The 17,845-nt window shown below is 34.6% G+C and overlaps 1 protein-coding gene across 7 annotated transcripts in view; it reads right to left on the bottom strand.

Annotated features, from left to right (window-relative positions):
• RIF1 (replication timing regulatory factor 1) overlaps window positions 1-17,845 on the bottom strand; it is a 56,205-nt gene that overhangs the window by 16,600 nt on the left and 21,760 nt on the right. For all 7 annotated transcript variants that reach the window (XM_060107410.1, XM_060107414.1, XM_060107416.1 and 4 more), the window contains exons 17-27: window positions 16,370-16,443; window positions 15,965-16,145; window positions 14,531-14,638; window positions 14,021-14,170; window positions 10,482-10,581; window positions 5,799-6,063; window positions 4,619-4,661; window positions 3,867-4,069; window positions 3,182-3,281; window positions 1,920-2,039; window positions 348-499 (exon numbers count right to left, since the gene is read on the bottom strand). In XM_060107410.1, coding sequence (XP_059963393.1) covers window positions 348-499; window positions 1,920-2,039; window positions 3,182-3,281; window positions 3,867-4,069; window positions 4,619-4,661; window positions 5,799-6,063; window positions 10,482-10,581; window positions 14,021-14,170; window positions 14,531-14,638; window positions 15,965-16,145; window positions 16,370-16,443 — 1,496 coding nt within the window. The remainder of the gene's footprint in view (window positions 1-347; window positions 500-1,919; window positions 2,040-3,181; window positions 3,282-3,866; window positions 4,070-4,618; window positions 4,662-5,798; window positions 6,064-10,481; window positions 10,582-14,020; window positions 14,171-14,530; window positions 14,639-15,964; window positions 16,146-16,369; window positions 16,444-17,845) is intronic.

Raw genomic sequence — 17,845 nt, 5'->3', positions numbered from 1 at the left:
GCAACTTCATTATCTGATATTGCTACAACTAGAAATTAAACTTACAATTCTACATCTAGTTACATTTTAACAACAATATAAAATCAAGGTTTAAATGCTTATTTTCTAGATTTTCCATGAAACCATCTCCCCTACCTTTTCCTCCCATACCTCAATAAAGGAATTGTTTAGAAACATTTAGCGCGTTTCAAGGCAGCCTTATACATTATGAAATGTAGTTATGCACAGTCTTTTTGACACTTAAAATACAGCACAGTATACAAATTATCTTATAAACTCAAAATTATGGTTTGCCACATCTAAATGTAAATATGGAATAATCAATTCAAGATAAAAGTATTACAAACCTCTTTGTTTTGAGTACTTCTTTCTGGTGTTCAGTTAGTATTCTTTCCTTTGTTTCTTTTCCTTCTGGAGGTATAAACACAAAGTCAGTAGACTTTTCTTCTTCCAAAGGCATTTCACTCTTTGCTTTTGGAGTTGAAGACTCTAGTTTCAACTGCAAATTGAAAACGTTAATGCGCATTTTGAGTTTCCAAATTATTTTCCAATACTTCAATCAATCGCTCTTCAGGCACTCTGATAAAGGTTTTTGATAATGACTAGGAAGTCTGAAGTTCAAACTCATACAATATTCCTGGTTAATAACAATTAGTACCATGTCCTTAACTTTCATTCTGCCTCTATTAAATACTCAGAAAATAAAAATTATTATACCTCTTTAAAAAGTAGGCAAGGACTTCCCTGGTGGCACAGTGGTTAAGAATCCGCCTGCTAAGGCAGGGGACACAGGTTTGAGCCCTGGTCCAGGAACATTCCACATGCCACGGAGCAACTAAGCCCGTGCACCACAACTACTGAGGCCTGTGCTCTGGAGCCCATGAGCCACAACTACTGAAGCCCATGCGCCTAGAGCCTGTGCTCTGCAACAAGAGAAGCCACCGCAATGCGAAGGCCACGCACCACAACAAAGAGTAGCCCCCGCTCGCTGCAACTAGAGAAAGCCAGCGTGCAGCAGTGAAGACCCAATGCAGCTAAAAATAAATAAATAAAATAAATTTATTTAAAAAAACAAACAATGGATCTCCATTTCCTTTAAAAAAAACAAAAAACAAAAAACAAAACAAAAGGTAGGCAAATGTGTGCTTACCAAAAAAGCATGGGCAAATGTTTTTCAGGCCAACACACAGAAATCAAGTGTTTTGGCAGGAGGAAAGTATATCTGCAGTTTCAAGTTGAAGCACAAACTACTCAAATTAAGTAAAAGTTGCCAAAATAATATGTCCTACATACCAATAATATTGGTACCATAATGTCATTTTTAAAAGTTTTCAGCACAGTTGTTTTCATTCTACTTTTCAGGTGCTACAAGACTGTGTCAAAGTTACTCTTTAAAAATAACATATTTCTTTCATTTTGCCAGGGCCATGGTCTCAAGATTCCAGAACACCCCTTTACTGGAGGTCCTGGAAGAAAGAATTATTACCTGAAAATTGGTTAATTGGCCACTAGCTACTAGATATTTAGTTTTATATATGAGCTTACAACAGATGTCTTGCGGATGCGTTCTCTTCTAATTCATTAACAGAAGTTCTACAACATTCTCCTTTCATGCTACCTATGTTATAGTTAATCTTATTTAGTTTCATTCCATCTCAAGGGGGCTGCTGCCTCGAGTAACTAAACAAATGCTCAGTGTTATGCAGACTTAACTTTACTAAGAAGTAATCATCTCCCAAGGCTTCTAGCTTGCCATGCCATCTTAATAGTCTTCCCAGGCCACACTTTATTATTTCCCTACAATCCCATCTTTTATTTAGTCTTTAACAGGTTTTTCTTCCCATCAGAAGTTGTATATTTGCAAGCTACCATATACTTTAATTTTAAAAGTTCTATTAAATACACTTTGAAAAACATACTTTAGCTGGTGGTTTCATATTGTCTTTTGTATCCTTTGTTTGTGCCAAAAAAGAATCTCTTTTTCCACTTGAGGTTCTTTCCATGCCACTTATCTTCATATTTAACTGTGAATTTTCTGTCTGTTTTTGTAAAAGTAAAACAATTTCACTATGTGCAAATGTTTTTTATTTATCCTTTTCACATTTTGATAATTACAGTCTAATCAATACTCATTTCAAATTTCTTTTGACTATTCATATCTACTAAGATCATGTCAAAGAAAAGAAAGCCACTATCTGATGCAGTAACAGCAAAGATTTGTTGTCTCCAACTTATATAGCAAGTTGTTTTGCATCCTGAAAATAACATATCAAATAAACACTATAAAAATGAATCAAATTACTGAACTCAAATATCCCTCTTATTACTGGAAAATTTTTAAAAAGAAAAACCAAAGCCATAAATCTTTAAACAATAAAACATACATGACAGAAAATACTATCAGGTCCCTCCCAACAGAATATATGGCTTTTTCAGGCCAAATTACACTGAAGGAGTCTAAACAAGTCTAGATAATCATCTGATAAGAATTTTTATTTTACCCAAAAACCAAAACTAAGTAAGAGCATTTAGCTAGCTATAACACTTTTTCTCCTACTAAGGTTCTAAACAAAAACCGTGAGACTCCATTTGTTGTTGAATAGGAAAAAAGTGCCTAAGGGTGTTCTACCTGATGAGTATATAGTGCTTCTATCTTTACTCCTTAATCTTTAGACAGTAATCAAGTACTATTAGCCAAAGTAACCTTGGTCCAAATGGATAATGTGATATCAAGGATGTGTTTCTCTGGCAGAATGAATGAGATTCAATGCAAAGAAATTAGAAAATGAAGTGTAGCTCTTGCTTACATAGGGATTAGTAACTAGTATTCCCAGTTTATATAAAGCAACATTTAACCATATATTTCAATAATTCCAACCTCTGCAAAACAATACATGAGGTGCCATAGTTAAATAAAAAAGATCATTAATGAACAAGAACCAGAGATTATTTAAATGAGACTCCATGGTGAAACTGACTGCCCTTAATTCCTAAGTTTTCTAGGCCACACAACTAACTTTATGGAAAACTCCTGTTACGGAACACTTCTGTTCAGGTTTTACTTGTTTATCACTTCAGTAAAACATTCTAAGCTTTTGTCCTTTTTAAAACTACACTGAAACGCAATAAAAGAACTACTCAAACATCATGCAAAAGTAAACAACACCCCCCCCCAACTTACTGTATCTGAATATGGTCCACTGGATTCCTCAATAATTTCAACATTTTCCAAACCAGGCAACAGAAGCAGAGATTTCTGTTTGGCTTGTTTTAGTATTGGTCTTCAAAAAAATACATAAATATATATGCCTTAAGTAAGCAGTAACGATGACACATTAACAAGAACACTTTAATTATAATTTTAAAGTGGCAAAATACAGCCAACTTAAAGACCGTTTTTTACTCCACATATATAAAACTGGGAGAAATTACAGACAATATTTGAATTTTTCACTAAACTCTTCAGTTTCTGAATTTTATTCTTTAAGAAGTTTTCCAATTTTCCAAATTTTAATCATAAAATTTTGAGCAAAATTTTAAATCAAAATTTTGAGCAAAAGTAGACTGTTACATTAAGTACACGTCACTTAGATTTAACAGCCATCAATTTCCTGCCTTTTGCTGGAAATTTCTTTTGTTAAGGATAATCTGAAATTGCTTTTTATGTTCCTAAAACTAAGGTTACTCTAAGGACCAAAGCAAAGGGTCAAATAATTTTAATAATCACCATGTACTCCAAATAATAATATTTCAACTAAGAAATCCTCTGCAATGATCCCTCATAAGGAAATTTCATGTTAAAACCAAAATGTCAATACACAATCAGAACAGAGTAACTGTATAAAAGAGTTTTGTTGTTAGCATACTTTAACTCCTCAGGATAAATCAACATCGTCACGTTAGCAAATGTGGCATTCCAGAACTGAGCACTTTGTTTTCTAATCTGTTTATTCTTGTGTGAAAATACTATGCATAATAATGGCGAGATCTGTTCAAGAAGTTCACTGTCATAAGTCCCAGTGTAGCTGATGTGTAGACAAGAAATAATTTCTCCTAGTAGCTTTTCTAACTAGGAAAAAGAAAAAGTTCATTAGGATAACACTTAGAAATGTTACTTTTCAAACAGGAAAAATAAAAGCACAAAGCATACTAAATTAAACTCACAGAACATGCTATTATTTCAATTTTTTTTTTAAAAAGCTCCCATCACCTTTAATATATAACACTCTTTATAGGCCGGCAAGAACTTACTTTATCGATACAACAGCTTGAATTCAAGCTTATTCTCCATTAACAGAAAAAATTATGATTTCACATAAATTATAGGAGATTAATAGTTGCCTACACAAGTTTTACCTATAAAACCTTGGAACCAATTACCTTCATATATAAAGGGATGAGACAGGAGATGAGTTATATGAATTTAAAGCAATATTAAATCTTTCTTTAAAAAACTATCCTTTGATTATATCCAAGTCTTGTTACTAAAAGTTCATTAAAATTAAGGTGTAATGACCCTTTAAAAAAATCAGTAAAATTATATTTAAGGAAGACAATTATTTAAATCCTAAAATTTTTCTTCATGAAAGTGTGTTTTATGGACAATGTCTATTTTTACCTTGTTGTTCATACAACTATATACTTTAGGAACTTCATCAAACCTATGAAGAAAAACAGAGTACCATTTATATTTTAGAACATTAAACCTAGAAATATCGTAATGCAGCACAAAAAAATGAGACACGTGTAGTGATATACAAAGGTGCCTGAAGACCTAACAAAAATGGTCAAACTGCAAACATTTAAACATGAAACAAACCTGTCTTTAAAGTAGGAGTTAAAGAAAAACATCTGGAATAGACCTCAAAGTATTAATACTAGTCACTTGTTTCCATGCTTTTTAAAAAGCATTATTATTTTTGATGAAGCTTAAGGACTAAAAAAGATTTGCAAAAACTTAATGGATTTGGAGTTCCATTTTGTAGTTTATAAAATCTGTTCCTAAAGCTTTCTCTGTGAATTTATGAAAGACAGGCTGTATTATAACTGAACCACACAAGCTTGCTATAAAGAACATAATGAATTCTTCCAAAATGCTTCTTTCAAGTATGTTACTTGGGATTTTTTCATGTTGTTTTTTAGGCACCGCTTTCTTTGGTTCAAATGTAAAAGGTAATGTGAATTAATACAAACTTCTGGAGGGTAATTCAGAAATTTAAATGCATATACCCTTTGAACCAACCATTTCAATTTTAGGGCCCTGTTCTGCTATTTAGCGGCAAATGATTTATGTACACATATGTTCAAATGTGATATTGTTAGTTATAAGGAAAAAGACTAGAAAACATATGTCCACCAACAGGAAATTGGGTGAAGTTTCATGAAGCCCTACGCAGACATTAAAAACAATGAGATTCTTAGGTGTATGATGCAAGATGCATCCAATATACTAAGTGCACACCATATATAATACTTAACTGCAAAGCAGTGTGTCAAGTCATATATATCATACATTTAAGAGGTATGCTTTTTGTATTAACAGTTCTGAAAAGACATGCACTAAAGTAAAAAGAGGGTTGGATTAATCATGAAAAATAAAGTGATTTCCAATTTCTATCTCATGCTTATTTATTACTTGAACTATCTTTTTAACAAAAGCATAGTTTCATATATTACCCTTTCCACTAAACTTTAGATTAAGATCTTTAACAGCAAAGCTGATATGAAAACAATTAACGTTTGCTACCTAAATCTAGTTATATATGTTTAATTCAAAGTTATTAAGCCAAAATACTTACTTTGACTTTTCGTAAAATAATGCCAGAGGTCTTGTTAAAGTTGCAAATATTTTTCGGATCATAGAAGGCAAAGAAATATGTCCAAGTACATTGGAAAGAATGCTGGTGATTGAGTTGCCAATAGCGAGGAGAGTATCAGAATGTACTTCCTTGAGGCTCAGAGTATGGAAAGAATAGATCACTCTCACAATAAGTTTAAATAAAGAAGCCAATTTCCCCAAGGGCTCCTTCTTCTTTTTGGACCAATCTGAAGGTCTCTGTGGTGCTAGGATAAAATTAAACTTATTAAAAACTCAAGTGTGTTGAAAAGTGTCACTGTTCATCTTTACAATTTATGTCTCACATTTACATGACATCTACATCTAATACATGTGTTTCTGTAGAGTGATACCCACAAATCTTAAAATGAAATACCATTAGTGGATAAACATCACTACAACATTATCTCTAAAAGAGAATCAGAGATAAGGGAAAACTGTTTGGCAGAGCTAGAATAAGAATTCCAGAAAAATGACTCTATTTTCTCTAAGGAATTTTTAAATGCATTAAAATTTTTATTTTATAGTCTCAGAATTTCAACAACTAATTTGTAAGAAAACACTAAATTATATAAGCTGTGCTCCAAAATTAAAAGTTTAAAGTCCATTTAAAAAATAAGAAACAAGATTTCCCTTAGAATCATTGCTCCCTGGCTCATCTATAGTACACTAAATCCCACAAATTAATACTGAACAAGTCAGAGATCCAAATCCTCAGAAATAATACGAGGAAAAAAGCCTAGATTTAAAGAAAAAGATGTATCTGTCCAACTTTCCTTTGCACCCTTCTTAGACTCCATCTCTCTCCAGGGGTAAACCCATTATGTCTTGTCAAGAAACTCGTACCTATTCCAAAATTACCTTTGTTTCCCTCAAAGAATCCATTCTTTTAAGGTTAAGATATCTCAGATTTAAGAGAAAACTCTAATTCAGTGCTTATTAATTAAAAATATCATGTGCTGAAATGAAAAACAAGTGTTGCTACTGAAAGGAAGTCAACCTTCTTCCCTAGAATCAGTTTCCCATACATGAATAATTTAAACTGGAAAGGCCACCCAGAAATTCTTGGCTAGTATGCTGAGGCTGAAGACAGCCTGTAGTCAGGGGAGCAGTTACATACAAGAGACTGATCAAACAGTATATATACTGAGGCAGGTAAATAGAGAAAAGGGATATCCAAGACCAGAATAAACCTTATGATATGAGAAAATAACTGAAAGTAAATCTAGAGAAACATAACTGTGTAGTTCACAAACACACCAATGTATTTCCCACCTCTGTCCACTCAGAGATCCAGAAGCAGTGACACCTTAATAGCAATGAACAGATTTTGGTTTCTAAATGCCATTCTCAGCTAAAAGGAACCATATTCCTTGGAGATTATGGCTAGTTCCAGGCGGAGGCAGGGAAAAATATAAACATCTTATGTCAAAGTTCTCAAAGAATAATGGAAACATATGAAAAGGTAATAGACACCAATAAATTAAAGCCTACTGAATAACAGAAATCCATGCTGATAAAAACAAAATAAATAGGGGACAAAGGAAGCTATATCTTACGTTAGGATGTCACTTGCACCTGTACGTGTCTGGTGCTTAGTGGCTTGATAAATAATTGTAGAATGGTTTATTATGGGAACATAATGAGATAAATAATTAAAATGGGGACAGCTTTTAGAATTAATGTAATTAAAGCAAAGGAGATAAACTCCTTGATACAAAGTAATATAACGTAATTAAATGAAACAATATGAACTACCACTTCGGGAAACATCATAGTGTTTTAAGCAAGAAGCATCAGTGGCTGAAAAACTCATGGGTAAAAGTATGCTGGGTTAACAAGGTATTTCCACGGTCTCAAATTACCTGCCACAAAACATTAACTTATTAATTATAAGTATTTACTAATTAACTTTACAGTGGAAAACCTGGCAGATACCATCTTAACCAAATAGTAAATGTTAACATCATTAGTAATGGGACAAACTGACGTGTGTGCCTGTTGACATAATGCACTGAAAAAAATACTCCTGTAGTATCCCAGTGAAGAAATGCACTCTCAATCTAATCCTGAGGAAATATTGACAGAGCCCAATTGAGAGACTCTCAAAAAGTAACTTTATTTGTATTTCTTTGCTTTTTTAAAAAAAAAGATTTATTAATTTAAAAAATGAATAAATTTATTTATTTATTTATTTTTGGCTGCCTTGGGTCTTCATTGCTGCGCACAGGCTTTCTCTAGTTGCGGTGAGCAGGGCTACTCTCCGTTGCAGTGTGCGGGCTTCTCACTGCAGTGGCTTCTCTTGTTGTGGAACACGGGCTCTAGAGCGCAGGCTCAGTAGTCGCGGCGCACGGGCATCTTCCTAGACCAGGGCTCAAACCCGTATCCCCTGCATTGGCCGGCGGATTCTTAACCACTGCGCCACCAGGGAAGCCCTGTACTCTTCACTTTTAAAGGTTGTGAAAGACAAGACTTGGGAAATGTTCTAGATCAAAGACTTGTCTACAACTACTTTGAAATGGTTCCAGGAAATAAAAATAAAAAGTATAAAGGGGAGTGGGGGATGAAAATGATGACAAAAGCAATCAACTGATAACTGAGAAATCTGAGTAAAGAATGTTTAGTGTCTGTGTATAATTTTTGCAATGTTTCTCTAAAACAAGTTACAAAATAAGTTATCCAAAAACTCTCAAAGTGATCCTTATGCATATTTATGAATAATAATAATTTTCTTTCAACTAGTTCTAATTTTTGTTTTCTCTCTCCCTCAACTTTTGCTGGCAGCTTTTAGAAATCTCCCCTAGCTTCCATAAATTTAAACAGCAAGAACACCTCTTGCAAGACAAGGAATGAAGACAAAAGACTTCTAATTCTGGGTTTATAGATCATGGATAGAATGGATATTCGTAATTTTTCAGAAGTAACAAAATAGGTAAAATTATGTCCACCTGGAGCTCATCGTCTTGCCTTATCAAACTTCGGTGGCTTACAATTTCTTTTCTTTTTTTTTTTTTTTTTTGCGGTACGCGGGCCTCTCACCGTTGTGGCCTCTCCCATTGCGGAACACAGGCTCCAGACGCGCAGGCTCAGCGGCCATGGCTCACGGGCCCAGCCGCTCCGCAGCATGTGTGATCTTCCCAGACAGGGGGAAGAACCCGTGTCCCCTGCATCAGCAGGCGGACTCTCAACCACTGCGCCACCAGGGAAGCCCACAAAAAAATTTCTGATATCATTGGTTATATAACCTTTATAGTTAAGATATTTAGAGAATTTTATTTTTCGGACAAAGAGGTAATCAGATTAAGTGTTGCTCAGCCCAAAAGGGGGCTGAGATTAAAAACAAAAAATTCAAGCACGTCCATTTCTGTGGCATCGAGGCCGGGATGCTCTGACCTGTAATACACTTTAGTCACATAATATGTTTCTCTACATTACTATTTAAAACTGAAACACCCCCCAAAAAAGCCAAAAACTCCCCCAAAAACCCCTAAAAATATTTTATGTTCTAGTAATCTTTACACTAATTCATCAAAGATAGATCTTATTAAAAGAAAACTGAGGGCCTTCCCTGGTGGCACAGTGGTTAAGAATCTGCCTGCCAATGCAGGAGACACGGGTTCAATCCCGGGTCTGAGAAGATCCCAAGTGCTATGGAGCAACTAAGCCCGTGCGCCACAACTACTGAGGTTGTACTCTAGAGCTTGCGAGCCACAACAACTGAACTCATGTGCCACAACTACTGAAGCCCGCGCACCTAGAGCCCATGCTCCACAATGAGAAGGCACCGCAATGAGAAACCCGCACACCGCAGCAAATAGTAGCCCCTGCTCACTGCAACGAGAGAAAGCTCGCACGCAGCAATGAAGACCCAACGCAGCCAAAAATAAATTTAAAAAAAAAAGGATATGAACCTTAAAAAAAAAAAAAAGAAAAAGAAAACTGAGTATGTTCCCAATCTTTCAACAGGAAAAGTAACCTTTAAACATCCCCATTTTTCATTACTGGAAGGTTCTTTCCTATACAATATGAAAATATATAATCACTGGTAGAAATATATAAGTTCAAAGAACCACTTAGTAGAATAAAATAGCTCAGTATTTATTACAATTTAGAATTAACCAAGGAACATAATTATAAAAATAAGACTTGTTATGATTTCAATTGTCCAATTTTATACAGTAAAAATTGAGTTAAACTTTTAGCATCATTTTAAATTTCTTGTAAAACCATAACTGATTAATCACTGCCACAATTTTCTATGCAGTTGAATGTCAACTCAATGATTATTTCAAATCAGCCTACCAAATAAGAACATTTTAACAAACGTCAAAGTTTTTTGTCCAGATAATCCTTTGTACCAGATGGAGTAAGTAAAATCATTTGTATTATTAGACAATCTCTAAATAGGACAATATTTATGTTTCTGCATAATAAAAAGGAGTTAGATTGGGGCAGGAGGGTGAGAGAGACACACACACAGAGAAGGAAAGAGAGCAAGCATGTGAGCTACTAGCATAGTAACGAATATGGTTACACAGCATCAGAAGTAGGTGAAACGAGATGGGAAAAGCTATTAGGGTTTGCCCTGACGACAGTTCAGACAGCCACGTTTATGATATATTAGGTAAGCAAATAAAATACTTACATTTAAGTTTGGGCTGATACTTAATATTATATGGTGAAAAGTCGATGCAATCAACCATTACAGTAATAATATGAGTGATCCTATCCAAGAACAATAAATTCTAGGAAAGAATAGTTAAGTATTGTATTAGAATCTTTTAACTACTGGCATGGTTTATATAAAGTGTAAGCATGAACAAAAATATAAGACTTTAACGCCCACATATAACATATAGTAACACATGTCATAGCTTATATCATTTAAGGTACATTAAGTATATGGTTATGAATATTTCCCAGTTAACTGCTGTGTGCCAAGTACTGTACCTTTTTTTTGTTTCTTAATATTTATGGAAAACAATTCAGCTTTAAGATGCCCAGAAAACTCAGCATATAAACCAATAAATTGAGAATCGAAGAGCTAGGTTCAAAATTAGATTCTTTACCGAATTTCTCTTCAAAATTACAGAAGTGTTCACTAAACCCAGCAGAAACAAAACAAAATGTGAAATGTTGCTAAAGCTCCCCAATACCCTTTCCTCCTCCCTCCTCAAATCCAAATGAAATAAAAATAAACCCTTAGAAGCATCAGACATTTTTCTGCAAACTTTTTTTAGACACGGGGGGCAAGGGAGACTGAAAATAGAACAAAGGAAATCCCAGCACCATGAGTCAAAGAACACCTCAAAAATAGTGAGCTTTCCTATAAGAAACTGAGTAACAGAAGACACAGGGAGGGTTCTGAGAAAAAGATATGATGGTCATTAGAAAAATCAAATGGGTAATTAAAAGACTACTGAAATTAAAGTTCTATAACACAGTTGCTCTTCTTTTATTCTCCACTACCTTTCACTTGTCCAATTCACTGGACTAATTCACATGTCTGCCACTAAAGACAACCTCCCCCTGTCAGTGTTAAGGACCAAGAGGAGGAAGGGAGAGCCCCCAGTTAACCTAAGAAAACCACATGGAAGGTTCAGTACAGATGATACATCCATATAGAAAACATGTTAAAGCTCCAGTGCTTCCTTCTTGCTCACAATTACAAGGCAAAGCTTGCTTGTAACTACAATTGGCTATCAAAGCCAGAAAAACAGGGGATCTCTCCTGGGTTAGAAAACACATTCCAGCTACCAATACTGTTCAATATTAACCTTTATTGACAAATATGAAGAAGGTGTGCTAAATACCAATAGAACTAATCCACGAGGAAAGAGGTAATAACAGAAACGGAAGAAAACTACTATCTTCAAAGAGGAAATCATATCCACTTAAAAACATAAATGTAAAAATAAAACTATTATAAAACACCTCAGCATTTAAACAGAGAAAGAATGGAAACAGAAGTATCAAGGTCCCAGAAAGCAGTAACAAAAATAAAGCAAAACACAAACAGATATAAAGAAAGAAAAGTAACAGACACAGAAGATGACACCTGAAGATCTAAGCACTCTTCCTGAGATGAAGGCACAGCTCTTTAGACTGAAAGGGTCTACCAAGTACTTAAAACAGTTTAAAAGATGCCTCAAGACACACCATGGTGAAATGTCTAAATTCTAAAGGCAAGAGGAAAACCCAAAAACTTTACAAACTAAAAAAGAGGTTAGTAACAAAAAAATTAAAAATTAGTGGGACTTCCCTGTAGTCCAGTGGGTAAGACTCCACGCTCCCAATGCAGGGGGCCTGGTTTTGATCCCTGGTCAGGGAACTAGAAGCCACGTGCATGCTGCAACTAAGTTCGCATGCCACAACTAAGAAGCCCGCATACCATGCTGCAACTAAAAGATTCCCGCATGCCACAACTAAGACCTGATGCAGCCAAAATAAATAAATAAATAAATGTTTAAAAAATTATATATATAAAAAAATTATTATCAAACAATGCATTTGTAACAGTAGCAGTAAGAAAAATAAGAACAGTCTTAGATGCATAAGTTGTAAAAATGAAAAAAATTTTACAGAAATGAACAAATGAACAGTATCTTCAAAACTGATAAAAATTTTTCTGAAACCTAAAAATTGTAACTAATTACTTAGTTACATATTTGACAAGGAGTTATCAGTCACATACATGTCTGTTATTCCCAAAATACAAAAATTGGACAATGAGGAACTCCAATCTCACTAATGAAGATATACGCAAAAAATTTTAAAACACTTATCTACAATGTTTTAAAAGATTTTCACTGTGACAAAGAAGGGCATCTTAAGGACACAAGTTTGGTTTAACATACGGAAATGCACATTACCAACCGATCTCATATACTCCAGCAGCAACCAAATATGGGCAGCGAAGAGACCATACATAACAGCTGAAGAACAGCTTTAAAACTTCCAAAAACTCAAGCAAGCTTGGTTAAGTTTAGAATTAAATAAATATTCCTTAATAGAAAAACTCAACATTATAAAGATGTAAATTCTTTTCCAAATTAATCTATAAATGCAATGTAACCAACCAATGACAAGCAAAGTCCCAACAGGGTATTTTATAAAACTTGATAGATTCTACATTTCTTGCAGAAGAGAACAAAGATGTAAGCCTATCCAAGACAATAATTTAAAGGTGAAAACTGAGGGTCAAGCTTCTCCCTAACAATTATAAAAGCCTTCAACAAATTCACTGTCTAGGTGGCCAGATAAAAGCCAGGGATATACATCAACAAGACAGAAAGTCCCTAACCTCATGGAGTGTGGGGGAAGTTACAGAATGAAGTACACAAATGATTTTGATAACAAGATGCTCAGACAGAAATTAACAAGACTAATTAAATTAAATAAGATTCTTTGAAGAAGGAAGCACAAACTTCAAGGGCAGTGGTAAGCAGTTAAGATTTTTCCTCCAAATGCAACAAAAAGCTACAGAAGTGTTTTAATCTCATTTACATTTTTAAAGTCGCTCTGACAAATACTATAGTACCAAAATACCATAATCAGAATTATGCCAATATTTTTAAAAAGAGAATATTATAAATACTTCTACTCTTCTCCGCAGGGGTAACCACTATTAAGAGCTAGAAAATCTATCTTTTCAGATGGAAAAAAGCATTCTTCAGAGTAATAAATAAATTTCAACTGGCAAGAACACTGTATTCATGTACATATGTGAGCATAAATATGTAACTTATGGGTAGAAAGAAAGAGGTCTATTCTAGAATGATACATACCAAACTGCTGACAGCAGTTGTTCTTTTTATAGAGTAAGGGAAAGGAGTGAATAGGAACCTATATTTTTAGATCTACAAACTTCTAGAGGATAGACTTTAAAGAGCTAACAGATATGATAAAGCAAGGTCCAGGACAGTAAGGTCCTTGTACGGTTCGTCTAGAATGGCACACACACACCACAGAGTAGTAAAAGCATATCACTGTTAAATGGTCCTGATACATGGACCTTAGAGTCCAAAGACACAAAACTTTTTTGCAAAGCTGTTACTCGTTTTATACTAACTTCATTACTTATAAACTAAAAGCATTAGTAAATGACAGTTCACAAATGTTTTCTCTATTTACTTGAAAAGAATCCTTTACATGCAAAAAAGGTCAGCATCAGGATAAACTCACTGAAAAGCCTTCATCTTCCAAACTGGACATTATCTTGGAAGAAAGTTCCTCACAGCACAAATTCTCCTCTGCAGTTGCCACCAAAGCTGCACAGCGAGCAAATGCTCTATATAATTCTGACCAAGTTTTAAGTAAGGTCTTCATGGTGGCCTAGTAATAAAAAAGAAATTTAGAAAACACATCTACACATCAAAACACCTAACAGAATACATCTTTAACATTTTTAAAACACGGTAACGTTTAAGGTGTCAAAGAGGAGACTAGTATAGGGTAGTGAGTTTGCCACCTCCACAGAGCTCTAACTGAAGAACTGTAATAATGCCACAATACCAGCAATTATCAAAGGTCAAGAGGAGCTTCTCTCTTCCTTCACCACTTTCCTTTCTCCTAAGCTGATTATAGGTCATAAGAAAGTCTTGTTTTAGGTAAAATTACTGTAGGGGTTCATTATAAAGGGTGACATAATATTTTCAGAAAAATGCAAATTCATCAAGTAAAACTTTGCCTTACCACTGGAATTTTCTGTGCTGAAAAAACATGGTTTATCGGTAAAGTCAGTGCACAATAGATGGCACTAAAATTATGTTCTAAGGCATCACCTTGATTCACTTCATTGGTCTGAAACAAGAAAAACAATGAAAAAGTTAGACAAATTACCATCTAATTCTAGCTCGAAGTAGTAACATCTTACTATGTGTAGTGAGTAGAATTGTGTCTCCAATGTTGAGATGTTCAACAGATGGTGAACTCCTAACCTCTGTAACCTTTGGAAATAGGGTCTTTGCAGATGTAATCATGCAATAATGAAGTCATGCCGGTTTAGGGTGGGCCTTAACAACCGGCATCCTTATAACAAAAGGGGAAGTTGAATAGACAGAAGATACTTTGAAGAATGCCATGTGAAGATGGAGGCTGAGACTGAAGTGATGCATCGACAAGCCAAGGAACATCAAGAATTACTGGAAGCTAAGAGAAGAATGGAACACACTCTCCTTCAGAGCTCCAGAAGAAACCAAACCTGCCAACACCTTGATTTTGAAATTCTGGCCTCAAGAGCTATAAAAAAATAAATTCCTATTGATTTAAGCCATCAGTTCATGGTAATTTTTTAAGCAACCCTGGGAAACAATGCACTGTGTTTTAAGTCCTAAAAAAGAATCCCAAAGGAGACTCCAAAATCTTTTACTATACACAGAAGGTAGATTCAAGCAAGGACTTATAAAAAGGGCCTCTAGCATCCTTTAAACAGTGGGAAATTATTTAGGAACATAAACTTTTTTTCTTCGGGAAGAATATGTTTAATGGAGTGTTGGCTCGAGCAGCCAAAATAAGGGCTACTGTATAACCACGTAACAAATTCTTTGGAGTCTTCATTCCATTTGAGAGTTATAACAGATGCTTTATCTGATGAACAGATAAAGCAGCTGATGAACTATTAATAGTGACAGAACTTGAGCTCCATACCCTGACAATATTGCCACTTTTTAAAGTAATTAAACGTAAGGGTTAGTCAACTCCCAACAATTAATGATTTAGGAACTACAATATGGCTCTGAGGTAATCACCAACATAGGATCCTATTGACCATGGGATCCTAAGAATATAGTCTAGTCAAGATACCCATATTATTCCCCGTAGTACAAATGAAAGAATCCAAGATATAAACAGGGGAATCTGTATATACCATGTAAGCCTTCTGGCTTTCTAATTACTGGAGAAAATGGACTGTTTAGTCCCCACTAAGTTATACTTTCTTGAATAAGGCAGAAACATGATGAAATCAACTAATCTAAAGAGTAGAAAATTAACCAATCCTGCAGAAAAAAATATGCAATATCTTCCATTCAAATACAAACTTCTATTCATATATCCCTGTGCTCTAACAAGGAAGAAAAATAGGGAAGATATTAAATTTGGGGGAAACATGCAGCTAAAATATCATACCTGATTTATCCATTCAGTTAATGGGGTGACTATAATACTCCACATTCTCCAAAGATGCTCCTTGTTTTCCAACTGCTTTGCATTTTGATTAATAACATTTAAGACAGAGTCACTGAAAGCTAGCGGTGAAGTTGGACCAGAAAGAACACAGCCTACAAGTGTTTCCAGGTTGAGAAAAAACCTGGAAAAAAAATTTTCAACTATGCATTAACTGTACTTTCTTCGAAAATACATTAATTACATTATAGCAAGGTTATAAAAATAACTGACAGAAAAGACAAAAAATGAATCTCAACTCTTATTTTGATTTTTTTCATTTTTAAAAAATTTAGAGTAAGTCAAAAGAATATCATTCATCACATGACAAACTTTACAAGATAAACAAAACTGTTTGTTTAAAATTACCTTTCATCTTCTACACCACATGCCAATAGATTATTATTGAAAATTAACTGAATTAAGAACAAAGCAGGAGTTCCCTGAAAAAAGATGGGAGATGGCAATCAATCTTCCTGTTACAAACAGTATACCTTCTTGTTATACTTGTTTTCTACAATCAATTATGTGAAATACGACCGTTTTAAGCTTGAGAAATTTAACTTTCGAAATTACTTAGGAAATGACAAAAACGATAGCAAATGTACTTCCACAAACTACATACAAAAAGCAAGCTTTTAATCATAGCTGTTATATCTATGTGAGCAATTAAAGAACAGAGAGAGATTCCAGATATAAAAAAAATGTTGACTTATAACTTGCTGGATCAACAATACCTACATCCAGAAGATATTAAATATACTTCACCATATGTAACCCAATGCTACTAAGCTTCCAAAATTTGTAACAGTAACCTAAACTATTATTATATAAAAGCAAAGAGAAAACTTTCCTTCTAGAACCCTTTGTTTAATCCAGGAAAACAGTTCCATTAATAGTGCCATACTTAATTCTTCACATTAATTATAACTAGTGTACCTTGTTTTATTGTGCTTTGCAGATATGGCATTTTTTACATATTGAAGGTTTGTGGCAACCCTATGTCGACCGAGTCTATTGGCACCATTTTTTCTAACAGCATTTGTTCACTTCATGTCTCTGTCATATTTTGGTAATTCTCACGATTTTTCAAACTTAACATTATGTGTCCTGACGGCTCCACTAACCAGCCATTATCCTGTCTCTCTCCATCTCCTCTGGCCTCCCCATTCCCTGAGACACAACAATATTGAATTTAGACTAATTAATAACACTACAATTGCCTCTAAATGTTTAAGCAAAAGGATTAGTTGCACGTCTCTCACTTTCAATCAAAAGCTAGAAATAATTAAGCTTAATAGGGAAGGCATGTCAGAAAGGCCAAAAGCTAGGCCTCTTGTGCAAGTTAGCAAAGTTGTGAACGCAAAGGAAAAGTTATTGAAGGAAATGAAAAGTGCTACTTCCGTGAACACAAGTAATAGTAAGAAAGCAAAACAGCCTTATTGCTGACATGGAGAACGTTTTAGTGGTCTAGATAGATCAAACCAGCTACAACATTCCCTTAAGCCAAAGCCTAATCCACAGCAAGGTCCTAACTCCTCAATTCTGTGAAGGCTGAGAGGTGAGGAAGCTGCAGAAGAAAAGTGTGAAGCCAGCAGAGTTTGGTTCACGAGATTTAAGGAAATAGCCCTCTCCATAACATCAAAGTGCAAGGTGAAGCAGCAAGTGCTCACACAGGAGCTGCATCAAGTTATACAGAAGACCTAGCTATTTAATTAATAATGATGGTGGTTACCCTAAACAACAGATTTTCTACCTGTTGATAAAACAGCCTCGTATTGGAAGAAGCCATACAGGACTTTCACAGCTAGAGAGGGAAAGTCAATGTTTGCTTCAAAGCTTCAA

The sequence above is a fragment of the Mesoplodon densirostris genome, chromosome 8 (assembly GCF_025265405.1).
Source record: "Mesoplodon densirostris isolate mMesDen1 chromosome 8, mMesDen1 primary haplotype, whole genome shotgun sequence".
In the NCBI taxonomy this organism is placed as follows: domain Eukaryota; kingdom Metazoa; phylum Chordata; class Mammalia; order Artiodactyla; family Ziphiidae; genus Mesoplodon; species Mesoplodon densirostris.
This window is presented reverse-complemented; position numbering and strand designations above follow the sequence as displayed.